This window comes from Amphibalanus amphitrite, unplaced genomic scaffold, assembly GCF_019059575.1.
Source record: "Amphibalanus amphitrite isolate SeventyFive unplaced genomic scaffold, NRLGWU_Aamphi_draft 000199F_arrow, whole genome shotgun sequence".
NCBI lineage: Eukaryota > Metazoa > Arthropoda > Thecostraca > Balanomorpha > Balanidae > Amphibalanus > Amphibalanus amphitrite.
Genome location: NW_024881694.1, coordinates 537,880 through 555,838, shown reverse-complemented (window position 1 = coordinate 555,838; position 17,959 = coordinate 537,880). Strand labels below are relative to the sequence as shown.

The window sequence follows — 17,959 nt, the reverse complement described above, 5'->3', positions numbered from 1 at the left end:
GATTTGTGGACTGTGAATGTGATGGAGTTTGAGCTGTTCATGGTGCAGAGAAAGATTACTTTTTGCAGACTGCACTCTACAGTGTATAGTTTTTATGGAATTAGGATTTGCCTTCCTATTGCACCTGGGAAATTCTCAGGTGATTAATCAGCACCATTCACCAACATTTGGTTTTGATGTTGCACAGATTTGCAGCAGGTTATGGAACAGAAATAAATATCTGACCTTCTTTGTCATTTGTCATACCATCAACCAGGGAGATGTTAACATGGAAATAAACTAGTCAGTAGTCTGTACCAAGGCTATAGTCTGTACTGAGTGTAATATCTACCCTGGAACAATGAAACATCAACATCATTCATAGAATCTATACGGCATGATATTGTTCTTCATAATCATATCATATCTATAATATCCATCACTCTGTATCAATCAACACTTATCATCTTCCAATGCCTCAAGCCTATCCTATCCTGAGTCAGGCATTGTGCACGCTGAGATGGGAGGCAGTGCAAGTGAGGGCAGTGGTCTGTCCTGGCTCAGCCAGGCCAGTGAGTGAGGTGCTCATCATGGTGAATATGCAATGTTCATTATTGATTGTTATTGACAAATGTGTCTTGTGTGTGGTACAAGACTGTGGAAGAACAGAAAAGAGAAAGAAGAATCAGCTTTCCCCTCCATTTGCACATTGCAGGTTTTCCTGCAGACGTTGAGTCATGTACAAGTTTCGTGCGGCGTTGGTCGGGCATGCCTCCGACGTACGAGCGGTGGCAGCTGGCATCTGTCCTCAAGGCAGCATCATCACCTGCTCCAGAGATGAGACGGCGCGCATTTGGACACCGGACAGGTCAGTCAGCAGTACACCCATCCTAGTGAGTTTCACATTACCTTTAATCACTTTTCATTCATCAAAGTCACGCTCAGGCCAGACAGGCCGTCCTACAGTCCACCTCAGCCAATCAGTCTGCGTTTGACTCGCGTCTGACCTCGTCTACCGCTGCTTCTTCAGCGACGGGGTCGGCTTCACGACCACGCAGACGCTGCGTGGCCACACGCGCTACGTGGTGTCCACGTGTGTGATGCCGCCTGGTGACGAGTTTCCCGACGGACTGATCCTCACGGGCAGCAACGACGGCAACATCCACGTCTACTCTCACAAGAGTAGCGAGCCGCTCTTCAAGCTGACCGGTCACACGGGCACCGGTGAGCCGCGGACGCGGGGGTGACGAGAAGGGGGAACTTTGCTGTCGTGGTTTGAATTGGAGGGCATTGATTCTTGGGCCTATGCTTTTATTTTATCGTCGGATGATAATTGATAACCGTTTTTGGTGATGAAGATGTTCCTCTTGTTAATTGCGATCCTGGTTCTTACGTTCGTAATTTTGTTGAGGCGTTTTATCTCAATCGCTGTTTCTCATATCCTGGGCATTTGGGCGACACCGTTCGTTTGGTATGATAATCATCTATTGAATATTTCTGCGCCATTTGACCCTCCTTGTCCCTTTACGTGCAGTGGCGGCGCTGGCGGCGGGAAAGTTCGGTACGATTGTTAGCGGCTCGTGGGACTGCAGCGCGCGCGTGTGGCTCGGCCAGAAGTGCGTGCTGACCCTGAGCGGCCACGCCGCCGCCGTCTGGGCGGTGGCCATCCTGCCCGGGTCGGGTCTGGTCATCACCGGATCGGCAGACAAGACCATACTGGCGTGGAAGACCGGGAAGGTCATACAGAAATTCACAGGTGGGTGAGAATGGAAATAGCTGTAGGCGTGAAAATATCAGAATTGTTGAGTTTTGACAAAGACGAAGAAACGAGTTATTCAGAACGTTTCCCGATTGCATGTTTCTCCGGTTCATTCACAATCAGATCACGATGCATATTGCACAATGAGTTACGCCGCTCATCTAATGGTGTTACAATGTTCGTGTTACGGCTGGCATCATTGGTCAGTCTCGCCAGCTAGTGGGGTATTTAAGCGGCCATCTGTTCCGTCCTTAGGTCACGAAGACTGTGTCCGTGGCCTGGCGCTCCTCTCCGAGGAAGAGTTTCTCTCCTGCGGTAACGACGCGACAATACGACGGTGGAATATCAATGGCACCTGTGTACAGACTCTGTACGGGCACTCCAACTTTGTGTACAGGTGAGACAGTACGACCAATTTGCCAAGCTGTTAGTTTTGTTCGGTGGTAATGTACTGTAATGCAATGCTTCTGCTGATTGCAGGGATGCTGATTTCGTTTTGTCGCTGAATATTTTATGTAACTCTGCTCGGCGTACATTCGCATCCTTGAGGAGTTTCCGTTCCACAGCTGGTGTCTCTGAGGGACCGGTTTGATTGAGAGTGTGTGGAAAAAGACGTACGTCCAGTTACAAGCTCCCTTTCGGAGTTTTCGAACGTTTATTTTAGTCCTCACTCCTCCCTCTTCCGTCCGCAGCGTCGCCGTTCTGCCCAACGGCGTGGACCTGGTGTCTGTTCAGCAACCCTCGCTCCCTCCTTCTCCCCAGTGTGGCTGTACTGCGGAATGGCGTGAACCTCGTGTCTGTGTGCTCGGTCATGTAACCCCCTTCCCCTCCCTCTCCCGCAGCGTGGCTGTCCTGCCGAACGGCGTGGACCTCTTTTCTGTGTGTACGGTCCAGTAACCATCCCTCTCTCACCCCACAGCGTGGCTGTCCTACCGAACGGCGTGGATCTCGTGTCTGCCGGCGAGGACCGGACGGTGCGAGTGTGGCGCGGCGGCCAGCTCGACCAGACCATCAACCTGCCGGCCCAGTCGGTGTGGGCCGTGGCCTGTCTGCAGAACGGAGACATCGCCGCCGGAACCAGGTCAGTCGGCTAATCTTTGTTGTGGTACCTACCTAGGTACGTGCCAGGTCTACCTTGATGCTGTTGTCGCTGCCATAAATTGTGAAACGGCTATTTCGGCCGCCCTCGTTGGAGCCGTGGTCCGAAGATGACCTTGGTGGCAGAGACGGTAGAGGAGGAGTGAGTTGTGCATTATTGTACACATGGGTTTTATGTTCGGTGTTAGGACGCCGTCACGCGTGATCAGACTGGCAGACGGCCAGAGAGCTGGCAGTCTCGCGTCGCTATGCGCCCCAGACACCCGTTTAGCGGCACGCTGTTTTGTATGACCCACTCTGACTCTTTTCCGCAATGACGCCGTGTGTCTGGTGTTACCTGTCCTGTGTTCCCTGAAGTGACCCCTTCTTACCGCAGTGACGGCGTGTGCCGGGTGTTAAGCGATCTGTTTCACTCCAGTGACTCTTATCCCTCTCTGCCTCAGTGACGGCGTGTGCCGGGTGTTTAGCGGTCTGTACACTCCAGTGACCATGGTCCCTCTCTGCCACAGTGACGGCGTGTGCCGGGTGTTCAGCGGTCTGTTTCACTCCAGTGACTATTATCCCTCTCTGCCACAGTGACGGCGTGTGCCGTGTGTTCAGCGCCGCCCCGGAGCGGCAGGCGCCGCCCGATATACAGGAGGTGTACGAACAGGAGGTTGCCGGCACTCAGCTCAGCAAGGCAGAGCTCGGAGGATACAAGGTACAGACGTTTGGACGGTGTGCAGTCGAATAGATCAAATTAATTCGTGTAACCAATTCTACCGCGTTTACTACAGAAGCTCTGGCACGTTACTCCAAGTCAAACATCACATATGATTTTATTCCCTCTTGGAATTCAGATTCCCGCTACCCACCTCACGACTCAGCATTGATCACTGGGCTGGCTCGCAATTAGCATTCATCGTCTTCATGTCTGACCTAGCCTATCTCTTCTGTAGGTACATGACCTGACCGGACCGCCTCCTTTTATAGATGGTTGACCAGCTGACCTGACCCGCCCCTCCTACAGGTGGCTGACCTCCCCGGCAAGGAGGTGCTGCTGGCGCCCGGCCGCCGGGATGGTCAGACTGTGATGGTACGGGACGGTACGAACGTCACCTGCCACTCGTGGTCGGCCTCCGAGCAGCTCTGGAAAAAGGTCGGAGACGTGGTGGGCGCCTCTGGCGGCTCCACTGAGACCTCAGGGAAGGTGCTTCACGATGGGAAGGTGAGTGAAGATGGAGAGATGTCGGAGGGGGCAAGGATCCTCTGTTCCGGAGTGTGGCTCAATATGGTGGGTCTGTGATTTCCTAGGATGTGGTGCATCATCGAGATGTAGCACAAAAATTGTTTCGGAGGGCCGCTGCCATGTGATCAGTTTTTTTTTTTTAATGAAAAGTGAACGTCTTTCCTAGTTTGTCTCCCCTAGCACGAATGTTTTACTGAACTGTCTCATATCTTAGGCTGTATTACGGAGGGCTGTCATATCCACCCTACCTGTCCGCCACTGACTCCCTCCCGTCCCTCCAACCAGGAGTACGACTACGTGTTCACGGTGGACATCCAGGAGGGCGCGCCGCCGCTGAAGCTGCCCTACAACACGTCCGAGGACCCGTGGCAGGCGGCGCAGCGCTTCATCCACAAACACGAGCTGAGCCAGCAGTTCCTCGATACGGTGGCCAACTTCATCATCAAGAACAGCGGCGGCGCCGGGGCGGCCGCCAAGCCGCCTCAGCCGTCGGGAGAGTACTATGATCCCTTCACTGGTGAGTGGGTAGATTAGGATACGATGGGCGTTGATGAGCAACTTGAATGGACAGCTTTGTTTGTCACCAAGGCGCGTTTGCTTTCGAGTGTCGATTTTTTCTGCAAGTTTTCAATGTCCTCCATCGTCGATGTTTTCTAGCTGAGGAGATCTACCTATATTAAGTATTGGATTGCTTTATGCCAAGCAGTCGTTATTGTGTTGTTCATCCGTTAACCCTACCGGCTTCATGGACTGGAAGGTTTCCAGTTCAATTGCAGATGGCGCTCATAGGTAGCCAAACATCGTCCTTGTTCTTCAGCAATGACCACCCATGATTAAATCTTAAATGTTTGGCACACACGCCCTTCTCTAACCGGAGGTGTGCTCTCATCTCCGCAGGAGCGGGTCGGTACGTCCCCGCGGCCGGGGAACACCACGTGGGGGCCGGCGGCGCAGATCCCTTCACTGGCAGTGGCCGCTACGTACCGCCCGGAACCGCTATGGACACCACCCCCGCCCCCGCCGCCGCCCCACCCGCGTCACGATACTTCCCGCAGAACGACTTTGTGTACTTCGACAAAGGAAACGTGGAGGGAATGGCCAGTGAGTATCTACCAGAGTATGTTTAGGGCAGTTTGGGTTTGGTCGTGCACAAGCTGGAAAGCTTGTTTCTTCATATCCTGACTAACATACGTTTTGCGGTTGCGAGCTACCAACTGGCATAGCAATAGTACTGGTCCACGATTTTCAGAGTGCATGCTTTTGAATGATGGGTATAGATGATCTTCAAACAAAGTCACTTAATTACTGGATTGTTTACCTTGTACACATTGTATTATTCGACTATCAAAACTCTCTTTGGCTTTTCCACTTACGCATTTCCCTTCCCCACCCCCAGCCAAGCTGCGTGAGTTCAACCAGCGCACCGGCGACGGGTGCCACCGGCTGGAGGAGACGGTGCTGCAGGAGCTGACCAAGCTGGCCGAGCCGACGGCGTCGCCGGCCCCCCATCACCTGGCCATGCTGCTCCGGCTGCTGGACTGGCCCAAAGGTTAGCTCGGCGCGCTGCGTACTGCGGGTGGCTAGAGACTAGAGGACAGGGGTGTGTGTGGCCCGAGGCAAACGATTGTGTTAAATCTAGGCAAGTGATACTGGTGTGGTATAAGACAGGGAAGTAGCGTGCCAGGCCGGTCTGTGGAGCCATTTGATATCTGATGTTTTGCTGACATGCACTCTACTCAATCGCCTGTTTGCTATTGAACCTGTCAGACCCGTGCCCATTTTATATAGCTGATGGCGAGTGGTGTCATGGGATGAATGTCATGTTCACTGACCTCTCTCCTCTCCTCCGTCAGAGCTGGCGTTCCCGGCGATCGACCTGCTGCGACTGGCCGTCCGGAACCCGGAGACCTGCCAGTACTTCTGCGCCGAGGAGCGGCGGCCCGCGCTGCTGGCGGCTCTGCAGCGGTTCGCGCAGCCCGACTCGCCCCCCGCCAACCAGATGCTAGCTCTGCGCGCCACCTGTAACCTCTTCCGGCACGCCAGCGGCGAGCGGGCCGTGATGGCGGCGCGCGAGGACGTCTCGGCCGCCGCGCTGGCGCTGTTCCCGGCCGCCAGCCGCGCCGTGGAGGTGGCGCTGGCCACTCTCCTGCTCAACGTGGCCGTCAGCCTGTCACGCGCCGGGGACCTGGAGGCGCGCGCGCAGACGCTCTCGGCACTGGGTGTGCTGCTCCAGCAGCTGACCGACGGCGAGGCGCAGTTCCGAGCGCTGGTCGGGTTCGGGACGCTGGCGGCGGCCGCCAGGGACATGACGGCGCTCGCCCGGAGTCTGGAGGTGGAGTCGGTGCTGGAGAGGCTGAAAAACGTCCCCGAGCCGGAGAAGGTGGCGGCGTGCGCGCGGCAGCTCGAGCAGCTGGTGCGCAGCAGCTGAGACACCGCCGGTGGCCGCCGCGGCGGGCCGGGACGGCGGAGCGAGCCGCTGCGACGCCGGACGACGGCGGACTGTGTAGGGAATCGTCATCAAACGGGCCTGCCACCGACCACCGGCGCGGCGGCGGGGTGGACAATCGGGCCGCGATGACTGGCGGCCGTTTGGGAGACTCAGTGGCGGGTGGCTGCAGCTCCATTTTAACTGTGCCGGTGCCGTGTGTCAGGGAGTGCAGTCAAAGGAGGGACGGCCGGCAGGGGAGGCCACTGGGGTCAGGACACGGAGTCAGGAGTGCTCACTCAGGTCGGTGCCGGTGACCTGGCCTCGAGGGTGGGCAGGGGAGGGATGGAGAAGAAACAATGGCATCGGTGGAGAGAGCGTTTATTTTGGTTCGCATGTTAATTCCGAGTCGTATTTAAACAATACATGTTTATAAAACATGATTCCATATGGTAAACCTACAGAATATTAGGGGTCAACACTTACCAGTGTGCGTAAATCACAATCACTCACTTGTCACTCACTTGTGGAACATTGAAAACCGACACTGTTATTTGTGGTAAAACTCAACAGTAACTGTAGAACACCTTGGGCAGGTAGCCTGAAGGCGTGGAATGCAACACAAAAATGCAACTGAAGATGGTTGAAAGCGCTCATTTAGAGGCAAGAACTTCGGAGGGTTTGTGCGATTGCGCATCAGTAAATTTACTCATTCGTCATGATCGCGCAACCTCGTTAAACGCCGCCCGCTAAAGATAGTCAAAAGCAAAGCTTTTATCACATCACACATTCCTCGTCCTTGGCGAGACGAACGCCTCTACACATGGAAGACAGCGCACAGCGAGCAGGACACGGAGGCCACACGTTCAGCAGTTACTACGGCGAAATTGGCAGCTCCAGAGACGGCTACAACGCGGCTGGGGAAAATGTAAATATTGGACCCCACATTGACGATTGTGCCACTGAACTATGGCGACTGCGCAGCCACTGACGACGAGATGAATACATCACAAAAAAGAGCCGACTATCAAAGTTGTCACGCTAATCGTTCCTGCCGCATGGCACGCTTTTTCGCTCAGCCCGATATTGCAACTTGTGCTGTTATCACATCATTTACGATACTGTCGAGCCAGCCCACGTAAACCGCGGGCCGGCCGACCGAACAAACCATCTCTCACACCACACACCACGAACAGCTGATCCCCAATCCTGCCCTCAGCAACTGGCACCGATTCTGCAGGCCATCCACAAATCTAACAAACCATCACCGATCAGTTAGTTCACAACACTGTCGGTACTACCGCCACCTACACCCAACCCTCGCTTGTTAACTCAACAAACGACAGGTAGGCTAACCATACACTACAAGCCTCTACATCTGAATCACTTCCCTGAAGCATTTTCGACTCGGAATTACCGATCAGGAATGGAAGCAGTTGAGTAGACTACATCGCCATCTACGTCATCCCTTCTGACCGCGGTGCCACTTACTGGATGCGCTGCTGGAGCATGCGACGGACGTGCGGCCAGATTTTGTTGGTCTCGCTGCCGGAGAACTCCTCGAGCACGCCGAGCTCGCGATAGAACTCGATCACCGGCCCGGCGGACGCCTGGTACACCTCCAGGCGCTTCCTGACCGCGTCCGGCGCGTCGTCGGCCCGCTGGACCAGGCGCTCTCCCGTGACGTCATCGGTGAACTGCCGGCGGACGGAGCAGGAAAAGAGGGTCAGACACGCAGAAGACTGAGTACATATTCATGCTAATGAAATCGGCGAGAAATGTACCCTGCAGGACATCGTGTATCTTCTCCTGATAACAAGGAGATGAAGATGAAGATGAAAGCAGCAACCACACCATAGCATAGATCTGATAAATACCGCGTCTACCACACGACGCAACTATTTGCATTTCATATCACTACTGCCAAAGAGAGCAGCCCTATATCAACAAACTAATCGTCGTTATCAGCTAGTCGCGCGCCACTGACCGGGTTTTTGGGCGGGTTGAAGAGGGTGTTGTAGATCCTGCCACTGGGCAGGTGCACCCAGCGGTCCTTGATGCGGTCAATGATGACCTGGAAGGGCACGTTCAGGCTGATGACGGTGTCGAGCGGCTGTACCTTGTGCAGCGCCTCGGCCTGGTGACGGGTACGGGGGAACCCTGGCGGAGGGCAAGCGATACGTGAATCAGCGAGAAAAATACGGGAGCACTGAGCACCGAGCGGCGCTACGGGGTATAACAAACACAGTCTGCCAGGGGTATAGGCGGCGGAACGGGGAGGACACCGGGGCGCCGCGCCCCCCTTTGATTTTGACATTTTAACATTAGCCCTATGGGCGTTGCATGGAAAGAATGGGACCAAAAGTCGGCGGTGCCCCCCCCCCCCCCCCCCCCCTCCTCCTAAATCGAAGGTGTTCCGCCGCTACTGGTCAGGGGTCTTCGTCGCGCGAATCGTGTAGGCAAAAAGCAAAATCAGTATCGACAACGTTCTTCTTCCAGCAATACCTGTTTAACCGAAATGATCAGTTGGATTTTTTTTCCGAGTTTGCTGGGTACCCAGATCGCGCTGGAAATCGGCGGCCGATCGATGGCTAAAAAGTAGGTCTACTTTTTTTAGTATCAGACATGTTAGGACAGAACCTTTAGTAGGCACTAGGCAGTGTTTACCGTCCAGCAGCCAGCTGTGCTCAGCCAGTTTCTTCAGCTCGGCGGAGATGAGGGCCACCATCGTCTCATCCGGCACCAGGGCGCCCTCGTCGATGTACTTCTGAGCCTGCAGGCCCACGTCTGACAACATATGGGGGACACACAGTAAGGTGGGACGCAGAGGCATAAAGATACTAAGAGAAATGAATGCAGAGTGAGGTGTCACTGAAGACAGTCACAAGACTGAGAAGGGAGTGAGGCATGCAACAAAACGCACGCTGGTTCCCGATAACAAATTTTATCGCTACCTGTTACAATCCTCCTGACCAGCAAAATGCTATTACACGTCACGCTATCCACTATATGCTTGTCAACAGTACTACTACAGCAACCCTCCTAATGCACCACCAGCCAACAGCGATCCAAATATTCTGTTTTCCACGCACGCCGGCGCCCCACCTGTTTTCTGGAGGATCTGCGATCGCAGCAGATCTCCGCTGGAGAGGTGCTTCAGTCCAAAGTCGGAGACGATACGCTCCGAGATGGTGCCCTTTCCGGAGCCCGGGGCTCCCATGATGAGGGCGCGAAACAGACGACGGCCCGCCATCTCTTCTGGGTGGACTGGAGATCATGCCAGGTCACGTGAAATAGGTGATTCAAAATTAAATTGTCTGTTCTCTCTTAGTCTTAGCCAAGGTCTTAGCAATAATGAAATATGAGTGCAATTCCGCATTGGAATAATGCATGATTAGCAGCCATAGTTTGTATTTTGCCTGCAATGAAATAAGCTTGAGTACAGAAGCCAGAAGGTACTCACTACGAACTTATTGTGCAAATTGAAATAAATTGCTGATGGAAGCAGCCTGAGCAGCCATTTCCCATAGTTTAGGACAGTTCAAACTAAAACTGCTGTTCTGGAAATTATACATGTTTTGTGTTCATATGAATTATGATTTATGAATATGGGTGCTGACTGCTGGATGGCAAAAGTCATACAAGTTTAACTCTGTCAGTTTATTACTCTGGCTCAGAGTTCAATTCAAAACTGTCTATTGATTATGATAGACATGCAGGCATTCATACTGACACTAAATTTAGTGAGGCAGATAATATTATAAATGTTTTCTGCCGTCGGGAGGAAAAAAGCCGTAAGTCGCATTTTTATCGATTTTTCGTTTTTGATATCGTTGGAAAGCTCTTTTCATGACGCGTATAATGGTACTGCTCAAACGTGTGTACACTCAAAAATGAAAATATTATATATAATATAAAAATTCAAAAACGGATTTGTTACATCAGGGATAGCAAAACACGCAGGAAGAAAGCCGTATCCTTAAATTCGGCAGATACGGCATTTATGCAAAATTTCAAACAAAGAATGTGGTACTGATAAGTCAGGAAGAAAGCCGTATCTTGTAGATACGGCTTTTATTTGATGGTGGCCTGTGAAATATGAGCCGAATCGTTGGTCCAGGCAGTTTGGAAGAAAGCCGTATCTACTCATTTAGCATGGCTTCGGCATATCCTGGACGGAACAGTTGAACATTTACACAAACATGCTACGTGATCGCAGCAACATGTGAACATTTATAGGGGAATTTTAATTGAAATAAAATAGGGAGTGAACTTGAGAAGTTTGAAGCCAACAGAACTTTGCCAGCTCGGTGGTGTCAGCAGGGTGCCGGGCATTCAGTATTTTGATGTGCTAACCAGCCGGGAGCGCCAGTATAATCCGACCGTTCTTTTCCCCAGCTTCGTTTAAAATTCCAATAAAAAATACCCGATCTAGCCTCCCCCATGATTAATTTGTCCTCCCTGTCCCCACCCCACCCCAAAACCAAAATAGCATCATATTAAGTTCGACACGGTAATCATCATAGACATGCAGCTCGTAGCCGGCACGCTTAGTACGACGACCTACAATCTTTGTCGTAAAACCGTTGAAGATATAGTGAAGATATACATAGTTGAATACCGTGAAAGGTCGATTGCTATTGCCAACCTCGTCACATTCATTGTGATAATTGTGACCACGCCCATGTATCTTTGGGACGTCATCCCCTGTCACTTCCATTCCTGGTCAATGACTTTACCGTCTTCTTTCCGGCTCCCTCATACCCATGATGCTCAATCATATTGGATATTTAGGCTACCTTGTAGCACCCACACAAGCCCAACATTGTCATATTCTACGGGCAGCTACCCAGAGCCTACCAGCACAGCTGTGGCTGGTGAAGGATGCAGCAAGGCGTACTGAATAGCCCTCTGCTCTGTTGCAGTAGGCGCTATAATCAGAGCCCTGTGAATACGAGTGCACATGCAGGGGCCTTTTGAGGGTGCGTCCTCTAAAGGGCGTTCCCGCAGACGTGTGGAGCTCTCAGCAGTCTAGCGATCTCCGACAATGAGGCGGCATTCGCTTACACCCTCAGCCGCGGCACAGTGCTGTCGCCCTAGATGTTTCGCACAGGCTTTGTAGATGCAGTTTCTTTACGGGAATTCCTGAAGTTCTTACACAATCCTCTATTTTGGTTCAGGAGCCGGGCGGTTCCGTGCTTATAGCTGCGCACCAGGTGACTTAACAGCGTCCCTTTTCCGGGAACCTTGTGTACAGCTAATCAGCAACATTCCCACTCATCGTCTCTTGCCCCCTTGAAGTGCTTTGAGGTCTGCAGATCGACGATGGGAAACTACACTATCTCGGTTCTCTCGACATTGTCGCCGTGGCTCCGGCGCAGCGGCAGACCGGCACACTCATCTCTCCGAATATATCGGTGGCTCAGAATTAACTCTGGAGTCCAGTGTAATCGAAAATTGAAGCACCGTGCAAAGACAGCATTCGTGATTCCCCTTGTCGGTTGCGGGCACGTAGCCAGGATTTTGCTCAGGGAGGGGCCACAGGTCGCTGCCTAGTGTCGTGCCCCTCCAGAAAAGGAAAACTCTTCGGATTTGGCCCACTATCTCTTGGGGTGTGGTGCAGCTGTGGGTATTTTTTTAAAGTTTTATTTTATTTTTCGCCTTTAGAGGGGGGCATGGCCCCTGTGCCCCCCCCCCCTTGGCTACGTCCCTGGTCGGTTGGTCAAGCTGTATTTTGATGGCACTCTGCGCAATCAGAATCCAAGAGCCTAAAGTTACGACAATAATGCGATTATGCATGGATGCTGTAGTTTAAAATGGGTATCATGTTTGTTTTTGTATCGAACGTTCAATTAAATATCCATACTTGAGAGCTGAAGCAGTGGAACGGAACCAGCAGCGGAACTGCTTTAGTTCTTTTATGGACAAATATGTACTGTCAATACAAATGCACAGATGATACTGCTTTTTGACGACAATATGATTAAACAAAAATGGCGATACGGCTTTATTCCCGATCGGTTAACCAATGTATCAGACATACGGCTTTTTTCATGACAGTATTGCTCAGGTGTCTCGTACGATGCGGCTTTCTTCCACGATACGGCTTTTTTCGTGAAAGAAATATTCCGCAAACTCGGGGTTGAATTGGAAGCAAAAAAGTTTTTCGCCTTTTGCTTTTAGGTTAAAATAATTTCCCTTTTATAACCACTTTCATTGGATGTAAAATTTCTTTCCGATCACTGCAGTATGTTTTGTTTCGTTATTGAGCAAAGTTCTTGGAGGTAAGCTATGGTATTTCTGAGCATGATTAATAATGTAAATAGAGTGAATAACCCTAGCACGACGGGTGGATGGAGTCTTCAGGGGCTCGGGTTTGAATGCGCGGGTCGCTTGGACCAGTGGAAAAACACTAGCGCAACACCTCACCAGGTCAGCCATGCAAAGTCCTCCCTGCCCGGCAGGTACAAGGAAATGTCACACTTGTGAGGCGGGGCTGCCTGGTCGCTGCCACACCAAAAACGTTGTGTACAAAATCGTGTGTAACATGTGCCAAGACAAAACTAGTATTTACATAGGAGAAACTAAAAGACGCATCCGGGAGCGGTTTCACGAGCATTTGAGGGACGCAAAAAACCAAACTAAGGACACTCCACTCGGAGATCATGTAGCTAGGACACACCCACCCAACCAGCATAGTAGGGCCCGAGTCGTTTAGCGTGTCGATCGAAAAAGTTTGTAAAGATGTACCAAACCTCAAAATAGCCGAATCAATCGAAATCAGAAACCAGCGACCCCACCTCAACACACAAACCTCATCATGGCCTCTCCTCAATCCCCCGTCATACACACCCCCAGTGGCTCCGGTAGCTCCAGTGTAGCATACAATATTGTAGAATACCTATTGTTTAGCATTGTCATATGTCATGTGTTTGTGTATGTATGAGTAACAATAGACAACTATATATTAGGTGTATTATGTATATTGTATATACATATTATGTATGTATCTATTATGCATATTGTATATTGTATGTGCATATGTATGTATCCATCTATTATGTAAAGTATATATCCATCCATGTATCCTACTATTATGTAAAGTATGTATATTGTAAACGTATATGTATTTTTGGCATTATGTATATTTGAAAGCATTATCATGTATAATGTGCAAATGTTGACACGCACTTGAATGATTGTACGTACTGATCGACCTTATCCAACGAGAACCATATCAAAAGATGCACGTTTTGTATTCCGTTTGAATCGGCTTTGTTTCGCTGCTTAATTGCTATTCTTATTCTGATGACGGTGCAATATCGAAATATATCAATTTAGTTTTAATTATATCAATTTGCAACATATAACATGAGCATAAGGTTATTCACTCTATTTACATTGAGCAAAGTTAACGAATTTTATAACAAAAAACGCGTTTTTGCCTCTCCAGAACAATTTTCAATTCGAAAAAGTGCCCCAGATACGGCTTTTTTCCTCCCGACGGCAGTTTTGATAATGTGTGTGGAAATAGAAGGAAAATAGACAGAGAAAAGAGCAAGCTGAGGTTACTAAGCAAAGGTACATGTTACAAGCCATGTAAAGGGGTTAGGTAGTAGTATTAGTAGAGTACTAAAACAGGCGTCACACTTGTTTTTTGCAACCAAGGGGAGGTGCTGTAGGTTGTTAGGTTGTAGGCGGTAGGTAGTAGGTTTAAGCTGTAGGTTTTAGGGTGTAACTTGTAGGTTGTAGGTAAGGTTAGGTCAGGTTTGGTTAGGCTTGGCTTGATAACAAAGCATCTCTGGGTATAGCACCTCTCCTTGGTTGCAAAAAACAAGTGTGACACCTGTTTTACAACTACCAAAGGGTTACACAGCCTTAGCTTTGACCCAGTATTCAGAGAGCTACACACTGTTCAAAGTTCAAACTTCAACAACACTTGAGTTCAGAGAAGAACATTGCTTAGTTAATTCGAAGCTATAGCTTAATAGCCATAGCAGTTGGTGACATACCAGGGAAATAAGCTAAAATTAGAGTGCTCTATTTATTGCTCCTGCCCCATGTTGAAGAGATACCCCTAAAAGCGTGATCTTTTATCGGCCCTTACGCAGCAAGGCAGTACTTCTCAGGCCGGTGGATGGTATCAATAGAAAGAGAATGCGTCAAAGATTAACATGAATTAATTAAAATAACATCAAAATGTTAATTAAGCGTGGAAATTAGTCCCAAACTTAAGCTAATTATTGCTCCTACCTCGGCGACGGCGCTCCCCGCAGTCAGCGGAGAAGCTAAAATAAAAGCCACCATCCTCCTCCGTAAGTCAATTTTAGAGCGGCCGAGTGGGCCGATGCGGGGCCACCAAACTGAGGTGAGACGTGGCTAGCAATTGCGAACTGCCATAGAAATCAATATCTTAAGACGTACAATATGGGATGATTACTCTGAAGCAGGAGTGAAAGCATGAGTAGCTAGCAAGAAACGAAATGCATAGATTGGTTGAATTATGTACAATAGGCACAGCTCAGATGAAGCCATTTCTTTGATGTTGACATTTGACATAACCCTTTCTCTCCTCACCTACGACCTAAGTACGTTGGCAGTTACCGGCATAGTTTTTTTTTTAGCACGAGTGTAATTCGCCATCGGACCGCAATGCATGTTGCTAGGCTGCTGCAATTACAACGAACATACGAATACTGCCTTCATTTGTAGACGTTTGTTTTTTAGGCGGTCTTTGACGTACAAGGGGGCATACCTGTCGACAACTTGAGTTTCTCCGAATTTCAAAAACTCCCAGAATTCCAATTCCTTATGCACTGTTGTAGGTACAGCTATGTTCACAAGTTTTCGTTTCCTCCTGCTCTAAAAAGGATGATATTTGTCGATTTCGTGCGTCGCTGATAGAAGGGTGCGTTTAATAATTAGGCCCAACGCTTTCTGCATCCGCGAGTACCTTGAAAAGGGAACAACAGTTTCCATTTATTACACTATGGGACAAGTGACAAAATGACCACCGCAACACGCATGAAACGGAGCTCATATTCCTAAAAATGTCTACAATCACTTCTTTTCTGACACTATTAGCAAATACCATCTCAAGTTAGGTGGTTGACAGACAGTCAATGGAGATCTGGGGAGACTGAGTGATGCCAATTCACCACTTAACTGATAATGAGGGCCGAGGGAAGAGAAACATGCAACATGCACAACTGACAACTTGACAAGTGACAAAACACTACCACTATTGCGCATTGCACAACAAATTACAGCAGCCAGCCCAAAAATGCTTTTGGTGGCTAATTGCAAAACAAGTCACTAATAAATGTCTTAGTTGCAGCTGAACACTGCACAATGATCACACTGTTCACACATTGAGTGAGATGCCACAGGTGGTTTGAATCACACTTTGGTACAACTGCAAATCTGAAGTGTTGTCATGAGGTTCATGCCTCCATGATCACAGCACTTTGGTTGTGGTTGGCATAACACTTGTAGTCTGCAGAGTTCCACATGAACTGCAGACACCTCATCTGGTGGTCTTCATGTTGCTCAACTTCTTCAGGAGGCAAATGTCGACCACCCAGCGGAAGCATGGTCCTGCAGAAAAGAAAGGTAATGCATAAGGTACAAACATTATCTGCTGAAACAGCCCCTTCTGTTTGCTGTTATTAAACTTTTAACATAACATAACAACATGTATTCCATGTATATTACATTTGTTGAAGTAAAATACTGCCCGCTATTTCAAAACCAGAATATGAAATTATATTGTGGCATAATTCACATGCTCAGCTATCAGTATAATTAATTTAAAATTTGGCATATTCTATATAACACATTCATAGAATGTTCTACTTCACGTCACAAGGACTCACAATCTTTCTGTTGGGTGTTTGATTGACGCATTAACTAGGTTTGTCTTAGGTTTTATTATTGCAAAAAATTCATATTGCATTATTGTATCAAAATACTGCCAGCAATAACAAAACAAGAACATGAAATGTCAATGAGCAAGCCGCCTTTCCTAAAAATGGATTACTTTGAAAAGAATTTTAGTTTCTTTTAAGGAAAAGGAGAAATGATTATCAGGTTATTATCAAAAACCACTCAACCAGCAAGTGGCTGGGTGGTTTCACAGCAAACATCAAGCCAAAACATATGCTTACATTTATCTAACAATTGAGTCATTTGACTACACAAGGATATGTGAGCAAAATAAGAATCCAATCATCCAATGTTGACTTCCTTGCAAAGTTTATGCCTTATTTTATGAAAATGTGTCACTAGAATATGATACTTATCATCGAATATTATTTAATTTACGATTTATTTCGATCGGAACGCATATGGGGTCCCGCGCCATTTTCGTCGACGATAAATATGATCGTGTTTCATGAAGAGATAAGGGGTTTCAATGGTCTTTCAAAGCAATAATTTGATGCAAAAATTTGTAGGAAATAATATAAAGCTGGTTCAAATGGCCATCAACCATTTAAAACACCGAAAATACTCACAACTCCGTCCCGACGACCACGCAGCACCGCGCACGCCACACTACTGGCACAATGCCAAAACTGCCGTCACAGCAGAAATGTTTTTTTTTTCTCGATTGCAATTGTGGAATTATTTATTAAACAGAAGATTATCTTTCCGAAAAACCGACTGATTTCATACACAGATGCATGGAAAATAAAAAAAATCCCGGTAAGTTTATTTGTATCGTTTTGTCGATTTTGACATGCTCCTAGTTTGCAGCCATATTTCGATATGTTCTACAGGGAGTTCAGAATTATTTCAGGACCAATCTTTTCCTCATTCATTTTCCCGTCGATCATGAAATTTTTAGAGCGGAACAATTAGTTTCCAGGCGGTCCGAGCGGTTTTCGTGAGAAGGGTGCAAAAATCGGCGTCATTTTTAGAGCCTCGACACCAGCTCAACACAGGACCCTATGGGAGACGGTGAAGTAGCGGGAGCAATAAATAGAGCGCTCTAATTTTAGCTTATTTCCCTGGTGTGTCACCGACTGATAGTGCCCAGCTCACCACCCAACTGTTAGTCTAGAATGGCAAAAATGAAATAGCGGTGAGCCTCCAAGACAGTGTCTCCTAAGTAAATGAGGCTTTCGATCAAAATGTGCAAAGCCTGCAGGAAATCGAGCGCTGGTTGGATATGTAGATCACCTGTTTTTGGGTAGTGGTGCTAAGCTTACTGATGGCATAAGCAATGAACAATTCAAATTGAAATAGAAAACTTGAACTACGCAGTGACTTGACTTTTGCGTAGCAAATCAGGCATCCTACTAAGAAGCACTTCTAGGATGCAATTACTAGAGCACCATTATATTTCTTAAATACGCAAGATGACTATTGACAAATTTAATACATTATTACACACTTACCAGTTACCAGCGTCAATCAAGCGTCAATAAGCTTTACAAAATCACAGGCCTTCGGGCCTTCACTTATGGGC

General features: G+C 48.7%; 2 protein-coding genes across 5 annotated transcripts in view; one reads left to right on the top strand and one right to left on the bottom strand.

Annotated features, from left to right (window-relative positions):
- Positions 1-6,932, top strand: part of LOC122384819 (phospholipase A-2-activating protein-like) — a 22,527-nt gene extending 15,595 nt beyond the window's left edge. For all 3 annotated transcript variants that reach the window (XM_043372571.1, XM_043372570.1, XM_043372573.1), the window contains 11 exons: positions 695-847; positions 1,010-1,203; positions 1,514-1,735; positions 1,994-2,135; positions 2,658-2,819; positions 3,413-3,536; positions 3,846-4,043; positions 4,350-4,581; positions 4,962-5,165; positions 5,461-5,613; positions 5,918-6,932. In XM_043372571.1, the coding sequence (XP_043228506.1) occupies positions 717-847; positions 1,010-1,203; positions 1,514-1,735; positions 1,994-2,135; positions 2,658-2,819; positions 3,413-3,536; positions 3,846-4,043; positions 4,350-4,581; positions 4,962-5,165; positions 5,461-5,613; positions 5,918-6,492 (2,337 nt within the window). In that variant the 5' untranslated portion in view covers positions 695-716 and the 3' untranslated portion in view covers positions 6,493-6,932. The remainder of the gene's footprint in view (positions 1-694; positions 848-1,009; positions 1,204-1,513; positions 1,736-1,993; positions 2,136-2,657; positions 2,820-3,412; positions 3,537-3,845; positions 4,044-4,349; positions 4,582-4,961; positions 5,166-5,460; positions 5,614-5,917) is intronic.
- Positions 6,855-17,959, bottom strand: LOC122384821 (GTP:AMP phosphotransferase AK3, mitochondrial-like). 2 transcript variants are annotated; one of them, XM_043372594.1, is made up of 5 exons: positions 17,889-17,959; positions 9,595-9,756; positions 9,157-9,276; positions 8,477-8,649; positions 6,855-8,186 (listed from the first exon to the last, which is right to left on the bottom strand). In XM_043372594.1, exons 2-5 carry the CDS (start codon positions 9,740-9,742, stop codon positions 7,977-7,979), a joined length of 651 nt encoding a protein of 216 aa, XP_043228529.1. In that variant the 5' UTR covers positions 9,743-9,756; positions 17,889-17,959; the 3' UTR covers positions 6,855-7,976. The 2 variants fall into 2 exon arrangements, with proteins under 2 accessions (XP_043228529.1, XP_043228530.1); XM_043372595.1 differs by having other exon boundaries at positions 17,885-17,908.